This window comes from Pristis pectinata, chromosome 9 (assembly GCF_009764475.1).
Source record: "Pristis pectinata isolate sPriPec2 chromosome 9, sPriPec2.1.pri, whole genome shotgun sequence".
NCBI classification, from domain to species: Eukaryota; Metazoa; Chordata; class Chondrichthyes; order Rhinopristiformes; family Pristidae; genus Pristis; species Pristis pectinata.
The window spans coordinates 101,461,402-101,482,215 of NC_067413.1; the positions used below are offsets into that span (position 1 = coordinate 101,461,402).

General features: G+C 41.4%; 1 protein-coding gene across 1 annotated transcript in view; it reads left to right on the forward strand.

Moving 5' to 3' along the window:
* The window catches only part of LOC127574618 (transmembrane protein 241), a 99,623-nt gene that overhangs the window by 30,336 nt on the left and 48,473 nt on the right, over positions 1–20,814 (forward strand). Inside the window, exons 9-11 of the mRNA XM_052023767.1 lie at positions 2,125–2,167; positions 6,057–6,092; positions 9,341–9,375. Of these exons, the coding sequence (XP_051879727.1) occupies positions 2,125–2,167; positions 6,057–6,092; positions 9,341–9,375 (114 nt within the window). The remainder of the gene's footprint in view (positions 1–2,124; positions 2,168–6,056; positions 6,093–9,340; positions 9,376–20,814) is intronic.

Consider the following 20,814-nt stretch of genomic DNA (forward strand, 5'->3'; position numbering starts at 1 on the left):
ACCAATACTCCAGTACTGACCCCTATAATGGTAGCTCAAACTCCTAAAGTAATTAATTTGTGTTCTGGTACTTGGGTGAATCTAAATGCCATTACTGTGAACAGCAGAACCTGCCTAGTTGCATGTGTCTCTTTTACCAGACGCTAAAATTACACTTTGCTCTTTGAACCTCTGTAATCCTTAAAGCTGCCTGTTTAAATTTGGTTTTGTGGATAGTAGGGGCTAATGGAAATGTCCATTCTTCGCGTGCAAGCCTAGATGGTGAAGCATATGAGGCTGGTCACTACTAGGGGCAATAAGGGACCTAATCCAAGCCCACAGTGATACACCCAGCAGGGGATTTGAATATTATCAGAAGTGGAACCATTGCTGATTTATCCACTGACCTACCCTGGTGGAACACATCTACAAACAGACCAGAGATCTTTTTGTTTGGGCTACAGTCATATGAGCAGGGCATTTATGAAATTGACCATCTCTGGAGCTAAGACTTTGGTTTATAAACATAAACTTGTGTGGTATTTGGATCACGTATACTATGGATATCAAACAAAATTTTTGTTTGGCTCCTATGCACCCTAATTGGTATGCTGGAATAGTGTTAATATGTTGGAGCAGTCACCATTTTGCTTGTGGATCCAGTGCATCTGAATTAATTTATGGCTGGTCCCTTATTGCTTGTTTTTGTGCATGAAAATGTTCAACTGTTGTTTTCTTCCCAGGGCCAGTCTCAGCAGGTCAGTGTAGGCTGAGTTGAAAGCCAGCACTTGGATAGGAGGATCAGACTGAGATCAAGCTGGTCCGGCATGTGGGGCGGATGTGGGTTCTAGTGGGAGGTTGGCCAGCAATGTTGTGAGCTGGCTGACTACACTGCACCATCAGAAATGGGATTCTGGAGACTGCCATCAGGAGGTTGGGGTTGTGCAGAAGGTAGGGGGAGGCTGTTTGGAAGGAGGGCATTGATGGGTTGGGAGAATATTAAGAGGCTATGGGAAGGGAGTGCTTTGGTATTGGGAAGAAAAAGTGTGATGGGTGGGGTGGTTAGCCAAGTACTTTACTGATGAGGAGTGATTTCAACCTGTGAGGTCCTGGTGCAGAAACACTAGATTGGGATCGCAGTGATGACCCTGACTGGAAGTGAGTACCTGGTGAACTTTTCTGGCTGGTTAACCCCATGAAAGAGGCCACTAATATGATTTACACTGGGTTAAATCAATTTTCATTCTCATCACATTGGGGAAAAAAAACAGTACTATGCAATTAAATTTCTTGCACTTATGTAGAGGAAGACTTACATTTATACAACATCTAATCACATCATTCAGAAAAGCTTCATTGTGCTTTGGATTCAGTGAGCTACTTTTTAACTACATTATCTATCATGGATGGTGGGGCAAAATGTTGGCCAGAACCTCTGAGATAACTCTGCATTAAATTGTTCTATAAGATATCTTTATTAGTCACTTGTACATCAAAATACACAGTGAAATGCATCTTTTGTGTAGAGTATTCTGGGGGCAGCCCACAAGTGTCACCATGCTTCTGGTGCCAACGTAGCATACCCACAACTTCCTAACCCCTACATCTTTGGAATGTGGGAGGCAACCGGAGCACCCGAAGGAAACCCACGCAGACACAGGGAGAATATACAAACTCCTTACAGACAGCGGCAGAATTGAACCCGGGTCGCTGGCATTGTAATAGCATTACGCTAACCACTACACTACTGTGCTGCCTTCCTTTGTGAACCTTTGTGAAGCACAGCATTCCCTCAAAACTGTACAGCCTAGATTGTCTACGTGTAAATCACCTGTGTATGGTGCAGTTGAACTCCTCTTGGATTGGTTACTCATTTATGCAAAAATTCACCTGTGGACACATTGCATGAGTTGTATTTGAAACAGCAGTCAGTAATTTCTTCTTTAATGTTAGTGATTTGTTAAAATTGTCACAAAGCATGTACCAATTCTTAACTTCCATTTGCTACTCTAAATGCACTTTGGCAATGTTTCTGAAAGCAATGTTTTTGCAATAGCAGATACTTAACATAATTCAAGATTCACTTCTTATGTGAAATAATATAAGGAATAACAGCAGTTTACATTTAATGTTCTTTTTCTGCAGGTGGATATAAAGTATTTCAGAAGTTAAAATCTTGTTCACTAAGGTAAAATAGTACAAATTTTTGTGCACACACTAGCTCAATACTTCAGCCGTTACCACTGATGCAGTACCATTCGGGTTTCTAATTGGCAATGAGAAACATTGGATAGAACAAATAACAATTGCATTGTTTCAGATATTTCATAAAAATGATGTGTTTGCAATTATAATGGCTTCTTAACATATTGAAACATCTAAATTTCACAAAAGTTATTTTTGAAAAGCAAAGGACACTGAAGATGCTGGAAATCTGAAATAAAAATAGAAAATAATGGAAAGATCAGGCAGCATCTGTATAGAGAGAAACCGAGTTAGCATTTCAGGTCAATGACCATTCATCAGACCTGTTCCTCATCGACCTGAATCATGAAGACTATAATAGGAGTAATGGAGTTATTCAGCCCAACTCGTCCATGCCAACCAATAAGCCTATCTAAGCTAATCCCATTTGCCTGCATTTGGCCTATATCCCTCTAAACCTTTCCTATTTATGTACCTGTCCAAATATTTTTTAAATGCTGTACATTTTATCTGCTTCTACCACCTCCTCTGATAGCTTGTTCCATATACTGACCACCCTCTGGAAAAAGGTTGCCCCTCAGATCCTATTTAAATCTTTCCCCTCTCACGCTAAAACTTCTGTTTCAGTCTCCACAGGTGCTACTTGACCTCAATTTATTTTTGCAGTTCAGTTATAGTTAAAGATAAGGAAGCTTTAATCAGAAGTGCAAAAGTATCCTTGAAATCATAACAAATACAATTCTTGGTGGACAACTGTTTATTCAGTTTTTTTGTTGTTGTTTAAGATACTATTCTCTTCAATACATTGTAATATTTAGGGGACTGGCAAATGTCCAAACCACTATGCCAAAATGCATTAGGAAGAACATTCATTCATCCTGTCTTGCAAAGTATCTACAGCACAGAATAACACCCTTTACCTCCAAGATCATCTCCAGTATATATTACAGAAGTATCCGGAGTCTCTTTATCTAATCTTGTCAATATCTCCTTCTGTTTTTACATCAAATGCTCATCTAGCCTGCTTGCTATTGCCCGCAACCATTTTCCACATTTTAACTCCTCACTACAGGAGAAATATCTTTACCCATTCTCCTGAATACCTCGTGGAGTCATTAATGACCATCCATTCTATGACCTGTGGTTCTGACAGCTCCTGTACTCTGCTGGCTAACCCTCCATCCACCATTCACTCCATCACTAGCACTTACATGCACCCTCAGATTATCGTCCACTTCAGCTCCTTCATCTGCTGAAAAGCTTGTGTATACCTTTATTACTTCTGGACTCAAGTACTCCAATATTCTCATTGTGCCTCCTACATTGACTTGAGTGCATCCATTAAATGTTGACCAGAAACTAAATTGCCTATTCAAAGTCACCTTTGTGTTCAATAACCTAAGCTGGCATCTGATCCCTGCAACAACAACTCAGTTTTAAAATTCTCATGTTTGTTTTTATATCCCTGCATCATCTTGCTGCCTCCTATCTCTATAACCTTCTCCAGCCTTAAAACACACCCCAACCTCCTCAAAATGTATCCACGTCATTCCAGTTCTACACAATCCCAGTGTTGTTCATTCCATCAATGGTAGCCAAGCTTTTATCTATCTTAGCCCCGATCTTGAATTCTTAGGCATTTCAACCACCACCTCCTTTAAAATGCTCTTTAAAATCTCTCTTCACCAAGATATTGATCACCTGTCCTAATATCTCCTTACAACCATTTCCTGATTTACTAAGATGTTTTGTTAAGTGGAATTTCATAAATGAAAGGTGGGCAAAATGCTCTTCCAGTGGATGGAGCTTGGCGTGCTATAGCGAAGAATGGTTTGTAAATTGAAGATGTGTACCCCAAAGAGCCAGTGGAATTATAGTGAAAATTTGTGAATTGTAGAATATCCATATGTGCTTCAGCGTTTAATTTTGTTTGATAATGTTCATGTAAAGAACATGTGGACACTTTGGTACATTAAAGGTGCTGTATAAATGTGAGTGATATTCATAACAATCCTTCACTGCTCCAAGTACTCCCCACCAGTTAGATTACTGCTTGTAGATATTTCAAATTATTCCAGGCTTGATTGCATTTTCTAGTGTCAAATACAAGTGTTGATCACTCTTAGCAAGCACTTCCTGCAAGTGGCTTCGAAATTACCTTTACTTTCACCCTGAATCACTAACTCCCTCTCGGTTGGAATAGTCTGATCCCATTTGCTTGTTTTTTTTCACCCTATTTTTCCTTTCTAATTTTATCTATAATTACATTATAAATGATGCAGCCTCTTCCTTCACAGTCACAAAGTAAAACAGTCCTTGCTCTTTACATAGTTGTACTCAGAATTAATGTTTGTTTCAAAAAATATTCTTTCAGACTGCATAATTCATGTGAAGGATGGGGCTATTGGATACTATCCTGCTGAATAGTGTACTTTGGTGAGGAGATTTGAATTAGCACAGAGGAACAGCTAGTTAGTATTTGAGTGGAAATTTGTATGAATTTTGAAAGGGAAACTTCACCTGCAGGTAGTTCTGCTATAACACGGCAGTTGCATTCCTAAGAAACCCTGCATAATAGAAAATTGTGTTATATAAACAATTGTGTAAGGGGGTTAGGGGCTAGAGAGCTTCATCTCACAATAACAAAGCTACTTTTCCTGCAGGATTTTTCAAAAATAAAGGTGTTTTTAATAGCTATGTTTATTTTGAAGGCCAATGTACCAAAGTAACACAAATCAGGGCATTGAGTACAGGAATTGGGATGTTATGTTGAAGTAGTACAAGACATTGGTGAGGCCAGATTTAGACTATTGTGGGCAGCTCTGGTCACTTACCTACAGGAAAGATATCAATAAGCTTGAAAGAGTGCAGAGAAAATTTACAAGGATGTTCCCAGGACTTGAGGACCTGAGTTACAGGGAAAGGTTGAATAAGTTAAGGACTTTATTCCCTGGAGCACAGGAGAATGAGGGGAGATCTTATTAGAGGTATGCAATGTTATGAGGGGTATAGATAGGGTGAATGCATGCAGGCTTTTTCCCCTCAGGTTGGGTGAGACTGGAACTAGAGGTCATAGGTTTTGGGTGAAAGCTGAAATATTTAAGGGGAATCTGGGGGGAAACTTCTTCACTCAGAGGGTGGTGCGAGTGTGGAATGAGCTGCCAGCGGAAGTGGTGGATGCGGGTTCAATTGTAACAGTTAAGAGAAGTTTGGATAGGTACATGGATGGGAGGGGTTTAGAGGGATCTGGTCCAGGTGCAGGTAGATGGGATTAGGCAGAAGATCAGGTCGGCATGGGCTGAAGGGCCTGTTTCTGTGCTGTAGTGCTCTATGATTCTAAGCTAAAAATACTAAAGGCTGTTACATTGTTTAATAGAGTGGTGTTGTGCAAGTATTGGTAGAAGTGATAGTCAATTTCCAATGGCCACCTCCAGTGAAACTAGCAGCCTGTGTTATTAAGAGACAATGGTGTCTGATTACTGTGGGGAGGTTACATGGAAAGAGTTTTCTTCCCTCAAGACAGCTTTTTTTTCTGCTTGTCAATTTCCAAAGTAACTGTTGAGTTGTTCTCCACTTCCCAATCAAAATCATGTTATAAACAGTTCTGCCCAAATAATACAAAGATTGTTCCCTAATTCATCAGTCATGTTATATCCAACCCGAGTTATGGAAACACTCTTTATAGCAGAACTACCTGTATTTGTATTAAGGATTTAAATTAATTTATTATAATGATGTGCTTGTAATGGATATCCATTCAAATATAGAGTTGCACCCGTTTTATTGGCCTTGGATTTGTTCCGATGCTAAACCCCTTTGCTAATGGAAATACTGACAAGGAAGGATATTGAAGTTTATATTTTCTCTTTCAGTGAACTTGAGCAGCAGTACCTAAGCTACCTTTACAGGTAAACATCATTGACTCAATATTATTGACTAAAAAATTCCTAGTTTGTGTACCATTTTGTGCCAGTAAACTTTTCACGTTCCAAGAAATTGAATATCTTAATGTTAGCTTCAGCTTGCATTCCATGGGGGGCATTGCAGTGACAATCCTCTGTTAGGTTGCCTCAGTGGCCTTTTTTCATACAAGCCCGTACAAAAGTAGGAGGCTCTTCACAGTAAAAAGTAGAAAATACTGGAAACACTCAGCATGTCAAGCAGCATCTGAGGAAAGAGAAACACATGATTGGCTTTAATGTTGCAGGCCATCAAAGCCAAGAACAAGGCCAGTTTCGCTGAAGTTGTGTACTTTCTCAATACAGATCATCGCATTGCAATAAATAGCATGATGACTGCTTTCCCTTTGCTAGGCCCACTTTCTGGCCCTAGTCTTGAGATGATTTTATCATCACTTTTGTTGCTGAGGCATAATTCAAATTGCCCAATTTACAGAAGCCATTGAGGCTTGGCCCTCTGGTTGCCTATGTACAGCATAATACTGGAGACTCATGTATCAACTAATCCATCATGGGCAGGTGACTTGGAAGCTGCCTGCTTTCAAGGTATTTTTGTGGCATTTGAGACATTAAGGAAAAATACAAATGTTTATTTTAAATAAATGTTATTTTCTATATCCTTCTTTCTGAAATTTGTTACTTCATAACATTGGGGGGAGAAAAGAATGAGAGAGGGGACTGGTTCTCAGCACATTATCATCTATAACCATATGTTTCTTGCCTTGCCAGTTTTAAAGCACAAATTCAGGGTGTGGGGTGAGGCCCATTCTGAAATTGTAAGTGGTTCCCTTCTGCCTTGTCATGTAAACAGTTAGACTGAAACTTCTCTCTCTCCCCCGCCACAGATTCTACCTGACCTGCCGAGTATCTCCAACGTCTTCTGTTTTTACATCGTTTCTAGCATCTGCAGTTTTTTTATTACTTGTTTTTGAAGCCTCTCTCCACTGAAACTTAATCATGTTCGCTTAAGGAGCAGGTACTTCAGTGCCTTTGCAACTGGAAGGCTTTTCAAGACACAGCACATCAGCTGTTAACAGCAGGCAGTAACTGGTTTAATGTCTATCCTTCACAGAATCTAATGACAGGATTTGGTCACTGGCTTGTAATGATTTCTTTAGATGACACTATTTCATTTCCTGCTCTTTAAGTTTAAAATAAAATGAAAGTATAGGCCTACAATCTACAATTAGCCTTCTCTTAAACGCAATTAGATCATCCTTTCAGTCTTGCTTTGAAGTCATTTTAATGTTCCCTCAATTCTTTGGGATGGTCCTGGTTCAAGATCTGTCCTCAGTCCTCTGTCTTGCAGTGGTACCCCACTGTCACAGGTTGCCAACCTGAAATTATCCTTGCTGCTTTCTGCCTGTAAGCAAATCCTGTATCCATGCCAATGTGTTACCTCCTGCACCATGGGCTCCCCTGTGATGTGTCACTCTTTGAATCCTGACGTGACCTCTAGAGATCCACTTCTTGACTCTGAAATTGTCACTGTGACCTTTCAAATTTTTCCTGCCATTAATCTCTCACTTACCTAATTCCTGTTGGAGCTTAACTTTCTTTCAACTTAGCTCCTGGTGCACAGTGCCTGGTGCTCAGAAATATGCCCTTTTTATACCTGCTTCTACAGAAAACCTAGCAGCAGGGAATCTATTATTAAGGAAGTGGTAATCAGGCACTTAAATAGTAGTGGGATTGGATAGAGTTGCTATTAACTTATGGAAGGGAAATCATGTTTGAGCAATCTGTTAGTGTCCCTTGAGCTTGAAGCTAGCAGGATAGATGAGGGCGGACAGGTTGATGTGGTGTGTTTGGACTTCCAGCAGGCCTTTGAAAAGTTGTCGGGCACAAGATTATTAAACAAAATTACCACATGCAATATTGGAGTAGTATACTGACTTGAACTGATGACTGGTTCACTGATGAACTGAGTAGGAATAAACAGGTCAGTTTTGGGTTGGGAGTCTGTGACTAGTGGGTCACTGCAAGATTTGACGCTAAACCCCAGCTGTTCACAAATCTCACTGATTTGGATGGAGAAGGTCAAGTATCATAAACCTAGCCTTGCTGAAGGTGCAAAATAAGATGGTAGTCTGGGCTGTGAGAAGGATGCGGAGAGCTTCCAGGGGATGTGGGTAGGCTAGGTGGATGGGCAGTTTGGAAAAATGAGTTCATCCATTAGAAAAGCAGTTGTTAAAATGCTAAGTGATTGAAACGTGTTAATGTTCAGAAGGACTTTGTACATTATTCACTGTAAGTTAACATGCACATACAACAAGCAGTTAGGAAGGCAAACAGTGTGTTGGTCTTAATTGCAAGAGAATTTGAGCATAAGAGGCTTCTTGTTCAAATTTCAAAGGACCCTGGTGGAGCACATGTGAAATACAACGTACAAGTCTGGTCTCCCTACCTAAAAAAAAGGATATACCTGCATCAGGGGGAGTGCAGTAAAGGAATTTGATTCTCTGGATGATGGGTTTGTCATATGAAGAAAGATTAAGTAGATGAGAATAAATCTCTCCTGCTGGAGGAATGAGAGGTGATCTCATTGAAGCATACAAAAACATTAATGGGTCTGCCAGTCAATGTGGTTTATCACTCCCCTGTCCAGGGCTCAGCCATTCAGAGGTGAAAATAACATTTCTTTATTCAGAGGATAGTGAGTCTTTGGAATTTTCTGCCTGAAAGGGCTGTGGAGCCTCATTTGCTGAGTAAATTCAAGACAGAGTTTGATAGATTTTTAGATAAATCAGGGTGATCAAAGGATATGGGGTTAATGCAGGAGAGTGACACGGAAGTTAAAGTTCATCATGGTCTTATTGATGGCTGAAGATCCTGCTCCTACTTGTTTCTTCTCTTAACTCTGCATTTGTAGGTCGATTCATTGATATTACTTCAGTTACATTATCAAACTTTGTATATGCACTACTGATCAACGTAGATTTTGTTTGTCACACTTTGCCCAACATTTGTAAACATTTCTCCATCACACATTCCTTTGTCCTGTTTACACTGTAGAAAATATTCTCCCTCCTTGCTGACTCTACTCTGCTTCCCAAAGCACACTTAGTTTTTAGTCAAAACAAGATAATGACTAGATTGATCAGATGAATGTGCAAATGATTTAGTCTTACTTTTCAAACTGATTAAGGTAGTGGATAACTCTACAACTTAACATTTATCTTTCCTTTAATTTGCAGTATGGTGTTATTGATCTGTGCTGCCTATCCTTCAGGTACATCTACTATTTTAATTGAAGCAAATTTCATTTTAACCATGTCACCGGAAATTCAGTGCTTTTTGGGTTATTTTAACTCATTTGATTATATTCTGTAAGTACACTATTTGCCATGCTTTTGATTTCTCCAATGTCCTTCACTGGAGTTTTATAGAAATTTAGGAATTTACATAGTGCAAATGTTCTCACTTGTTGCTATTTATCTGTATCATAAATTAATGGAACAAATGCAAAGGACAGACTTAAGTGGAGCGTTTTCTCCCTCATCCCCAGTTCAGTTGTGTTGTCTACAATGCAGGCAGATTCTGGGACCTCTGATTATTTCCCATTAAAGTTACTTGAAAGGATCCACTCCATGGCTCTGGTGTGAATCATGGTGTGTAAAAGAAAGTAAATTACATGTCCCCAATTCACAAAGGATATAAAAGCATTGGTGAGGGAGTGCGAAAGAGTTACAAAGATGAGACTGGAGCTGAAAGCTTTGTAACTGTAAGAAAAGTTTGAATAATATGCAGCTTTTTCTGTTTTAATTAAAAAAGGGAAAAATGAAGGTCAAGCTGAATTCTCTAATTTTGGGGACCTTGATAGAGTGAATGGGGGAATCCTATTCTGGAGGATCACACTTATAAATATCTTCAATAAATCTAATAAGAACATAGAACAGTACAGCACTGTATGGGCTCTTCGACCCATGATGTTGTGCCGACCTATATAAACCTTATCTGCATTCTATCGATCCCCCTCTCTACTTCACCTCCCATAACCCTCTACTTTTCTTTTATCCATGTGCTTACCTAAGAGTCTCTTAAATGACCCTATCATATTGACCCCTACCACCATCCCCAGCAGTGCATCCTAGGCACCCATTACCTCTGACATCTCCCCTGAACTTTCCTCTACGAACCCTAAACGGGTGACCTCTAGTATTGGCCATTACCACCCTGGGGAAAAGATGCTGGCAGTCCACTCTGTCTATGTCTCTCATAATCTTATATACCTCTATAAAGTCTCCTCTCGTCCTCTATCTCTCCAAGGAGAAAAGCCATAACTTGCTCAGCCTCTCCTCATAAGACATGCTCTCCAATCCAGGCAGCATTCTTGTAAATCTCCTCTGCACCCTCTCCAAAGCTTCCACATTCTTTTTATGATGTGGTGATCAGAATTGAACACAATATTCCAGATGTGGTCTAACCAGGGTCTTGTAGAGCTGCAACATTACCTCTGCTATTGAGCTCAATCCCCCAGCTAATGAAGGCTAGCATACCATACGCCTTTTTAACCACCCTATCAACTTGTGCAGCAACTTTGAGGGATCTATGTACTAGAACCCCAAGACCTCTGTTCCTCCATACTGCTAAGAATCCTGCCATTAACCATGTCCTCTGCCTTCAAATTAGATCTTCCAAAGTGTATCACTTCACTCTTCTCTGGATTAAACTCCATCTGCCACTTCTCCACCCAGTTCTGCATCCCGTCAATATCCCGTTGCAATCTATAACAACCTTCTGCACTATCTACTACACCACCAACCTTCGTGTCATCTACAAACTTACCAACCCACCCTTCCACTTCTTCATCCAAGTCATTTATAAAAATCACAAAGAGCAGGGGTCTCAGAACAGATCCCTGTGGAACACCACTAGTCACTGACCTCCAGGTCAAATACTCCCCTTCTACAACCACCCTGTTTTCTGTGGGCAAGCCAATTCCGAATCCACTCAGCTAATTTTCCATGGATCCCATACCTCATGACCTTCTGGATGAGCCTACCATGGGGAAACTTGTCAAATGCCTTGCTAAAATCCATATATGCCACATCCACTGTTCTACCTTCATCGATCTGTTGTGTCACTTCCTGGAAAAACTCAGACTCGTGAGGCACGACCTGACCTTCACAAAGCCATGTTGACTATCCCTTAAGTCCAGATGCTCATAAATCTTGTCTCTAAGAATCCTCTCCAATAGTTTGCCCACCACTGATGTAAGACTCACTGGTCTACAATTCCCAGGATTATCCCTTTTACCTTTCTTGAACAATGGAACAACGTTTGCCATCCTCCAATCCTCCGGCACCACTCCTGTGGCCAGGGAGGACTCAAAGATCATTGTTAATACTCCAGCAGTCTCTTCCCTCGCTTCCCATAGTACCCTGGGGTTTATCCTTTACGACCCTGGGGACTTACCTATCCTAATGCTTTTTAATAGCTCCAACACTGCTTCTTTCTTAACCTCGACATGCTCCAACAACATTTGCCTGTTCTGTGCTAAACTCACCTTCATTTAAGTCCCTCTCCTCAGTGAACAGTGAAGCAAAGTATTCATTTAGGACCTCCCCTCCCTCCTTCGTCTCCAGACACATTTTCCCCCTTATCCCTGTGCAGTCCTACCCTCACCCTAGTCATCCTCTTGTTCCTCACGTGTAGAAAGCCTTAGGGTTTTCCTTATCCCTACTTGCCAAGGCCTTCTCATGCCCCTTTCTAGTTCTCCTAAATCCCTTCTTAAGCTCCTTCCTGACTACTTTATATCTCTCGAGCCCTGACTGATTTTTACTTCCTAAACCTTAAATAAGCTTCCTTCTTCCTCTTGACTAAACCTTCCACCTCTCATTAATCATGGCTTCTTCACCCTACCATCTTTTCCATGTCTCAGTGGGACAAACGTATCTAGAGCCCCGTGCAAGTGGTCCCTAAACAATCTCCACATTTCTGCAGTGCATTTAGCAGAGAACATCTATTCCCATTTACACTCCCAAGTTCCTGCCTAATAACATTGTAATTTGCTCTCCTCCAATGAAATACCTTCCCATTATGTCTGCTCCTATCTTTGGCCATGGCTATGCTAAAGGTCAGGGAGTTGTGGTCACTATCCTCAAAGTGCTCGCCCACTGAGAGGTCTGTCACCTGACCAGGTACATTGCCTAGTACCAGATCCAGCATGGCCTCTCCTCTAGCCGGCCTCTCCTCTAGCCAGCCTGTCCACATACTGTGTCAGGAATCCTTCCTGTATGCACTGAACAAATTCTGCCCCATCTAAACCTTTTGCACTAAGGAGGTGCCAATCAATATTAGGAAAGTTGAAGTCACCTGTGACAACAACCCTGTTATTTTTGCACCTTTCCAAAATCTCCCTACTTATCTGCTCCTTATTGTCCCAGTGGCTATTTGGGGGCCTATAGAATACTCCCAATAGGGTGATTACTCCCTTCCTGTTTCTGACTTCCACCCACACTGACTCAATAGACGATCCCTCTATGATGTCCTCCCTTCCTACAGCTGTGATACTATCCCTGATTAGCAATGCCACCCCCCACCCCTTCTACCTCCCTCCCTATCCCTTTTGAAACATCTAAACCCCAGAACCTCAAGCAGCCACTCCTGTCCTTGTGACAGCCAAGTCTCTGTAATGGCCATATCATCGTAATTCCATGTACTGATCTATGCTCTAAGTTTATCAACCTTATTCTTAATACTTCTCATATTAAAGTAAACACATTTCAACCCATCTAACTGACTGCATTTATGCCCCGTCCCCTGCCTATCCTTCCTCACATTCTCTGTACACATCCCATCTGCTTCCACACCAACTGATCCATCATCTAATCTAACACTCTGGTTCCCATCCCCCTGCCAACCTAGTTTAAACCCTCCCCAACAGCTCTAGCAAACCTGCCCGCAAGGACATTAGTCTCTCTCGAGTTCAGGTGTAACCCGTCCCTTCTATACAGGTCGTATCTACCCCAGAAGAGATCCCCAATGATCCACAAATTTGATCCCTGCACCAACTTCAGCCACTCATTTATCTGCCTTATCCTCCCATTCTTTCCCTCCCCGGCACAGGCAGCAATCCAGAGGTTACTACCCTTGAGGCCCTGCTTTTTAACTTCCCTAAGTCCCAAAACTTGCTCTTCGGGACCTCATCCCTTACCTTACCCATGTCGTTGGTGCCAATGTGCACCATGACTTCAGACTGCTCACTTTCCCTCTTAAGAATACTGTGCATTCAATCCGAGATGTCCCTGACCCTGGCATCTGGGAGGCAACATACCATCTGGGAGTCTAGTTACCAATGAATCCTCTCACTATTGCACTCCTCTCGCCCCACCCACCCACCCCACCCTTCCTCTCTGAGCCACAGTGCCAGACTCCGTGCCAGAGCCACCCGGCTGCTGTGACTCTCCACCAGTGATTCATCCCCTCCAACAGCATCCAAAACAATATACTTGTTATCAAGGGAAACACCCACTGGGGTATCCTGTACTGACTGCCTGTTCCTTCTCCCCCTCCTAACGGTCACCCAGCTACCTACATCCCTCACCCTAGATGTAACTGTCTCCTGTTAACTCCTATCTATCATCTCCTCAGCTTCCCGAATGATCCGGAGTTCATCCAGCTGCAGCTCCAGCTCCCTGATGCGGTCTGTAAGGAGCTGCAGCTGGATGCACTTCCTGCGAGTGTAGTCCTCAGGGTCACTGGAGGTCTCCCTGACTTCCCACATCCTACAGGAAGAGCAGACTTCTGCCCCGACTGCCATTGCCACTGTTCTGTACAAAGAAAATAAAGAAAGAAAGAGAACCTACCAGAAGAAGCCTCTGCTCACCTACTCCGCCTCTTTAGCCAAAGCCTCTGCTCCCCACTCTAACATCGTGCACTCACACAATGGCCGCTCCACTTGACCCTAACTTTTTATTGGCAGCTGCTGCCTAATGATCCAATTAGCTATTCTTCAGGCCTATCAACTCACCACAGCAACAAGAACTACAAAAATGGGCCTACATTTTTAAACTGCTTCCCATTCTTGTTTTCGTTCTCGCGATACTTACCATGGCAAACGAGACTTCCTGCTCCCACGCTCGTACTACTCACCACAGCAACCAGTATGTAGGAAAAACCTCCGACCAAAGAATGGGTAGGATGTAGCAGTTTGCTGTCGGAGGCAGTAGTTGAGGTGAATAAGATAGGTGCATGTAAGGGCAAGCTACACAAGTACATGGGGAGAGAGGAATAAGTGGGTGGGTTTAGATGAGTTAGGGACAGGAGAGGCTTCGGTGCTGCATAAAAATCTGCATAGGTCCAATGCACTTGATAGCTTTTCTTGTTGCTGTAATATTACCACACAGGCACTTTAGAATGGGCTGATTTCCCCCCTTCACATGACTTCCCACTTCTGGCACTCCAATGAAAAATCAGGCAGAAGCTGCAAGATCTCACAATAATCACATTTAATCACATGATAGCAGAACTAGGGAGGAAATTTACCAAACACCTAACTTAAAAATGATCTAGCCACCATGTTGGAAAGTGCACAAGCAGAGGGTTGGGATAGAGTTTGATGTTCCTCCTCACTCAAGCAATCTACTGAATCGAATTTTAAAGGCTTGCACATGAACGGGTTTATGTCATATTAATAAATACAAGAAGATGTGCTGATTGATATCCTATGGACATTTGGATGTGTTTTGGCAATAACTGACAATTAAAACTATAAAAGAAAACAACCTCTGCAAGGGTGGCTGGAGGAATGTTAATATATTCGAGGTGCCTTGAAAGGAGCTTGCACAAGGAATGTGTATTACAGTCATTAAGTGAGAAAGCAATTTTTCCCCAGTTGAGCTTTCAGATTCAGCCTAAGATTTCTGGTATTTCTTTCTTTAGTGTCTCCTAAATATTTCAGTCTAAGGTTTCCATGAGTTTGTTCTGACTTTAAGAACATTAGGCACCTGCAAGCAGCAAACTAGGGCAAAAGGTTATTCAGATTTGAACAAAATCGAACTTCACCATTGGTTTTTAAAAGGAAACTTTGCCGGAAGATCGAAATGAACGGCTCTGGTGAGATTCCAATGACTATGACTGTTTTGGGTTGGGTCTTCAAATTGGCCACATGGGAGCCCTTGCTCACGTGATTTCTGGCTTCCTGCAGTGATCAATCATTTCAGCAAGGCAAAAGCTTCCCAACCATGTGTTTGCAATGAGCCATATCAATCATAGAAATAAAGTTCAACATAAACTTCAAGAATGTAAGAAATAGGAGCAGGAGTAGGCATTAGAGCCTACTCTGCCATTTAACAAGATTGTGGCTAATCTTTTACTTCAACAAACCTTCCTGCACTATCCCCATCTCCCTTGATTCCTTTACTATGCAGAAATTCATCAATTTATGTTTTGAATGCAATCAATGACTAAGACTCCACAGTAGTCGAAGGTAGAGAATACCAAAATACTGAGTGAAGAACTGTTTTTCTCATTACAATCCTAAATAGTCTGTACTCCTTACTTTGATATTGTGCCCCTAGTTTTAAACACCTCAACCAGGGGAAATGTTCTCTCTGCATTTATCCTACTGAGTGCTCTAAGAATTTTGTACATTTCAGAAGTTCATCCCTCATACTACTTATAGAGAATCAAGGCCCAGCCTACTCAATCTCTTATCATATGACAGAGCTGTCATTCCCAGGAATCAAGTCTTCCCTGCATTTCCTCTGTAGCAAGGTCCCCAAGGTGTGGTCTCACCAAGCCCCTGAATAATTGCAGGAGGATCTTTACTCTTTTACTCTAATTCTCTAGCAATAAAGACCAACATACTGTTTGCCTTCCTAATTGCCTGCTTCACCTGTTGCCTTTCACTGACTTATATACAAGGACACCTAAGTCCTTTTAAACATCAACATTTACCAAATTCTCACCATTTAAACAAAAAAATGGTCAGCAGTTCTGTTTTTCTTACTGATGTGAATATCTCATGTGCTTTTCCAGGTTGTACTTCACTTGCGTGTCGTTGCCATCTCGATTAGTTGCAGCTCCTTGATGTCTCTTTGCATTCTCATTGCATTTCCACTCGCACTTCCATCAGCAAACAAATGTTACACACGGTCCCCTCGGCCAAATTGTTAATATGGACTATGACTAGTTCAGGCCCAAGCGCTAATCGTCACCCCAGTCATAGGCTGCCAACCTGAGAATGATGCATTTATTCCTTCTCTTTGTTTACTGACTGCTAACCAGCTGTCAGTCTACCCCCAATTCCATGTGCTCTACCCTTCATAACCCTTTGTAAGATCTTCTGAACATTGGAATACATCATATCCATTGATGCTCTGTTGTTTACTAGATACACTCTCAAGGAACCTCAATTGATTAGTCAAACATGATTTCCCTTTCATGAGTCTATGTTTAGTGATACAACTTTGCTTGCTATAGATTTCAGCATTTTCCCAGCGCATGATGGCATACAAACAGGTTGGTCATTACCTGTTTTCTTTCTTGCTCCTTTTGTTGCTACCGTCCAATCTGCAGAAGCCACTCCAGAACTTACAGAATTTTTAGAAGATGATCCCAGAGCATCCACCATCTTTGGTGCCATCACCTTCCAAACTCTGGATGTAGATCATTAGATCCTTGGGATTTGTTATTTTTCAAGCTCATTAACTTCTTTAGTACTTCAATACTTATTTCTTTTATTTCCTTACTTTCACTGGATCCTCGGTTCTTAATTTCTTTCAGGGAGTTTTGTGTCTTCCTTGAAGGCCGTCACATTTGTTTAATTCCTCTGCCTTTTCATCATTAAGAATTCCCCCTCCTCTGTATGAGAGAGACATTTTGCTTTTACAAGTTTTTTTTTTCCTTTTTATATACCTATAGAAGCTCTTGTCATTTCAATTTATTAACTTTCTCGTCAATTTTCCTAATAATCAAAAGCCTCAAGCAGCGGTCGAAGCAGGCACTGCACTTCCTACATTTCACCAAAGAGGCAATTTGTAAGCCCTGTGATTTCCAAACGAAGAACCTGAAGCATTGATTGGCACAGTCAGATACAACTCTCAGCAGCTTTTGTGATGTTCCAGACTTTGCCCATCACCCAAGCGGCAGTGAGGGCCAGCATCTGACTGGCAGATGACTGTTATGTAGGTGGATTACTTCATAAGCATGAAAGGAGCAGGCGAGGCCATAGTGTTTTTTTAATCAAATAGCTGGTTTCTCAAAGTTCCTTGGAGTAATCAATACCACCCACGGATCATTTAAGGTCACTAGGGAGAACTTAAAGTGACCCAAATAAAAAGGGATAATTTGATGATCAAGGTCTCAAAATGTTGTATGTGAATGCAACATTTGTATTCATGTACAACTTACTGCTTCAGTGCAGGGTTTTCACTGAGGAGCCCTGACATAGGTTATTCAGGAAAAGTAATTTGTCTGATCCAAAAACAAAATCAGTTTGAAATTTGATTTTGAATTAAAAACAGAAAATGCAGAAACTGCTGGCTGAATTGAGCAGAAACACAGCTAACATCTCAGAATGATGACCTTTCATCAAAAGGTCATTGACCTGAAGTGTTGACTCTAATTGACCTAACACTTGACTAGTTATAGATGAGGCATTAGAGGTCTAACTCCATTTGAAGCACCATGTACTTCTGTGAAGTTGAAATTTGAAGCTCTAGCATGTACCTGGCAGGTTGTGGAGATGCCATTGGAATACTGGAGAATGACTGTGCTTGGGATGATTTGAAGTCATGCCACAGTATTCCCTGGACCAAGTGTCCAGGATTATCCAAATGTATTGTGCCTTATGTGACCTTGTTGTTGACAAAGCTCTGGATAAAAGGGATGGTCATTGGGAACCAGAGCAGGGATGCTGAGCCTGTAAGAAGCAGCTTTTGGACAGGGCAAGGATGTCAGCACATGATTCATGGAACTTATCTTTGCATAATTCACATGATGCTCCATCCTCCCAGCAGAAGGGGATTCAAACTTGAGATATTAAAATCAAGATTTATTTGTTTCCTATTGTCAACATTAATCTAAATCTTCAGTACAAAAATGGATAAAATTAGTTTCCTGTTCACGTTTGCTAGTGTATTAAGGAGGTTAACTTTTTATAAATATTCTTTTAAACTAGAGTGGGTAAATTTATTCAAAAATGGATGCAAATTGAAGTCTAAATTGTTCAACTTCTATCACACAGTCACTAAACTTTAGGAAAATGTGAGCTATTAATAAAAATGTGGCCAATATACTAATAAGTTGGACAATCCAGAAAAAGTGGAGAAAGCAGATAAGGAAAGAAATTTTTTTTTTTCCCCAGACACTTTGCTTAGCTCCAGTGACCGGACTCCTTCTATCTGATGTCCCCAGCCCTGGCACCTCCTGCAGTGTGACATCCCTTTTATGGTCTGATTAGCCTTGAGCTGAGACTCGTCAACTCTTACAGCCAACTGCTTCTGAAGCAAAGCTGCTGTTCTCTGTACTTCCAGGACTGAGATCCTTTGCTGCATCGTGCAGTTGGTAATGCGTCTAATGCTCTAAAGCTGGAGTCCATGGTGTTGTCACCTCAGAAGTGGCATCAGTGACATGGACTCTGAGCCAACACACCCGTGTATATTACCAACAAGCTCCCTGTTTTAGATGGTTGTCAAGTGTGGGATGTGCTCCTGAACTACATTGTTGTAGTTGGAGGATTAATTTGTGCTGCTGTAGCTGGTAGACATCTGATTTGAATAACTCTGTGGAGGTGATTATTACTGAGCAGAGCAGATTTTGAGATTGGGCCAAACATAGTTTCAAGCTCCATGGACTAACTGTGGTGGCACATATAGTTCAGGCCAGTCTCACCAGCGAAGCAAATTTATTCTACTCCCCCAAATATTCCACGCATGTGGTGCTATTGGAATTAGGTGCCTCAGAGCCATGACAGCTTTGAATCTTTTTGATGATGTATGAGGAAAGTCAGGATGACTGACTTGGATCCTTTCTTAATACAGGGAGAAAACTGGGTGGCCTGGAAATATTATGTTGACAGCTGTAAAGGGATTGGGATGGATGGTCGTTCTCAGCCATTGACCTGTATAGAAGCATTAAATGACAGAGTAGGTATTTAATGCTTGTTGGACTTTATCATCCCCACCTCAGCCTGTGCTATGGATATGACAGTCCATCTCCCATAGCTGTACTGCCTTATGAGCTTGGGATGTCCCATCCAGTCATTGTTTCCTCAGGTCCACTGTAAACATTCTTGGCCATGAACACAAAGGAAAAATATTTGAATCTGCCGTGAGCAATTCCAGCATATTTGTCCTTTACTTCGCTTGAGTTTGGAAAATTTCCCAGCTCATCAGGTTGGTACATTTCTTCTGGCACTGATGTCCTGATCTGGGGCTCAATGTTGGGCTCCTCAATTACTTTACCACCCTTGTTCCAGACAGCTACCCACTGCTGTGAGGTCTGCACCCGAGGCAATCTGGCTCCCTCCATGTGCTGTGGTTTGCTCAAAGGGAACCTGCAGGTCATCATGCACAAACTTTCAGGCTCTCATAGCTAATTCAAATTTATTTTGAATAGGTTACTGCAGGAAAGGTTGCATAATACTTTGATTGCTTGATAGGCTTCTTGCAAACACTTCCACTGCTCTTAAAACTTTGCAGTCGTAGTCAATTAAATGAATGAGGTTTTTAAACAGCAGATCACAAACTTCACTTATCTTAACCTTGAATATTAAATTAATCGTATCCATGCATTTCCTTCAAGCAGTTTATACATTGTTCAGATTGAAAACTTGTAACTGCTCTTGAAGCTGTTGCAGATTAAAATTGAATTTAAATCAATGAGTTGGATCAATCTAGTCTCTTTAATCTATTAGTGCATTGGTTATATTGAAATCACTCACTAATGTTATGCATTAAATCAATCAGTTTGATGCAGTTCCCTAAATCACTTAGCATGGTGCTCAGATTAAAATCGCTCATTCCTGCAGTACATTAGGTCAATCAGATGTCAGGCCATGTGGCATTATTTCCAGCAAGAGGAATGTTTTAAAGTCAGAGCCATACAGCACAGAAACAGGCCCTTTGGACCACCATGTGCATGTTGACCATCAAGATTCAATGGGCTGAATGGTCTAATTCTACTCCTATGATCTTATGGTCAAATACTTATCAACCGTAATCCCATTTACCAGCATTGGTCTATAGCTAACAATGCCTTGGAAATGTTCTTTCACCATTTTCACTTTAGCCTCACTTTGGAGGTCAATCTGAAAGTAAAGATTGACTTTTATCTGATTTATCCCTAGGTAACTTTAGACCTGATTGACTCTATCCTCAGGCATTTGTTCATTTTGCACTTTATACTGCTTCAGTGCACTGATTCACATGGGCACAACTGATGAAATGCAAATGAGCTGTGGTAGAAATTTCGGTCTTAATTTGTGCCCGCAGCCATACCCCAAAGCACTAAAATCAGAGCAGGTAGTCAGGATTCCAATCTTGGTGGATAAGTTCAGAACTCTGAGAAAACAAAGGACTGCAAATGCTGGAATCTAGATGAAAAAAAACAAAAAGATGCTGGAGGAACTCAGCAGGGCAGGCAGCATCCGTGGGGAAAAGCAGAACTCTGACTTTTCTATCATCTGGCAGTAATTGACCCAAACCTAGCTACGTAAATATAG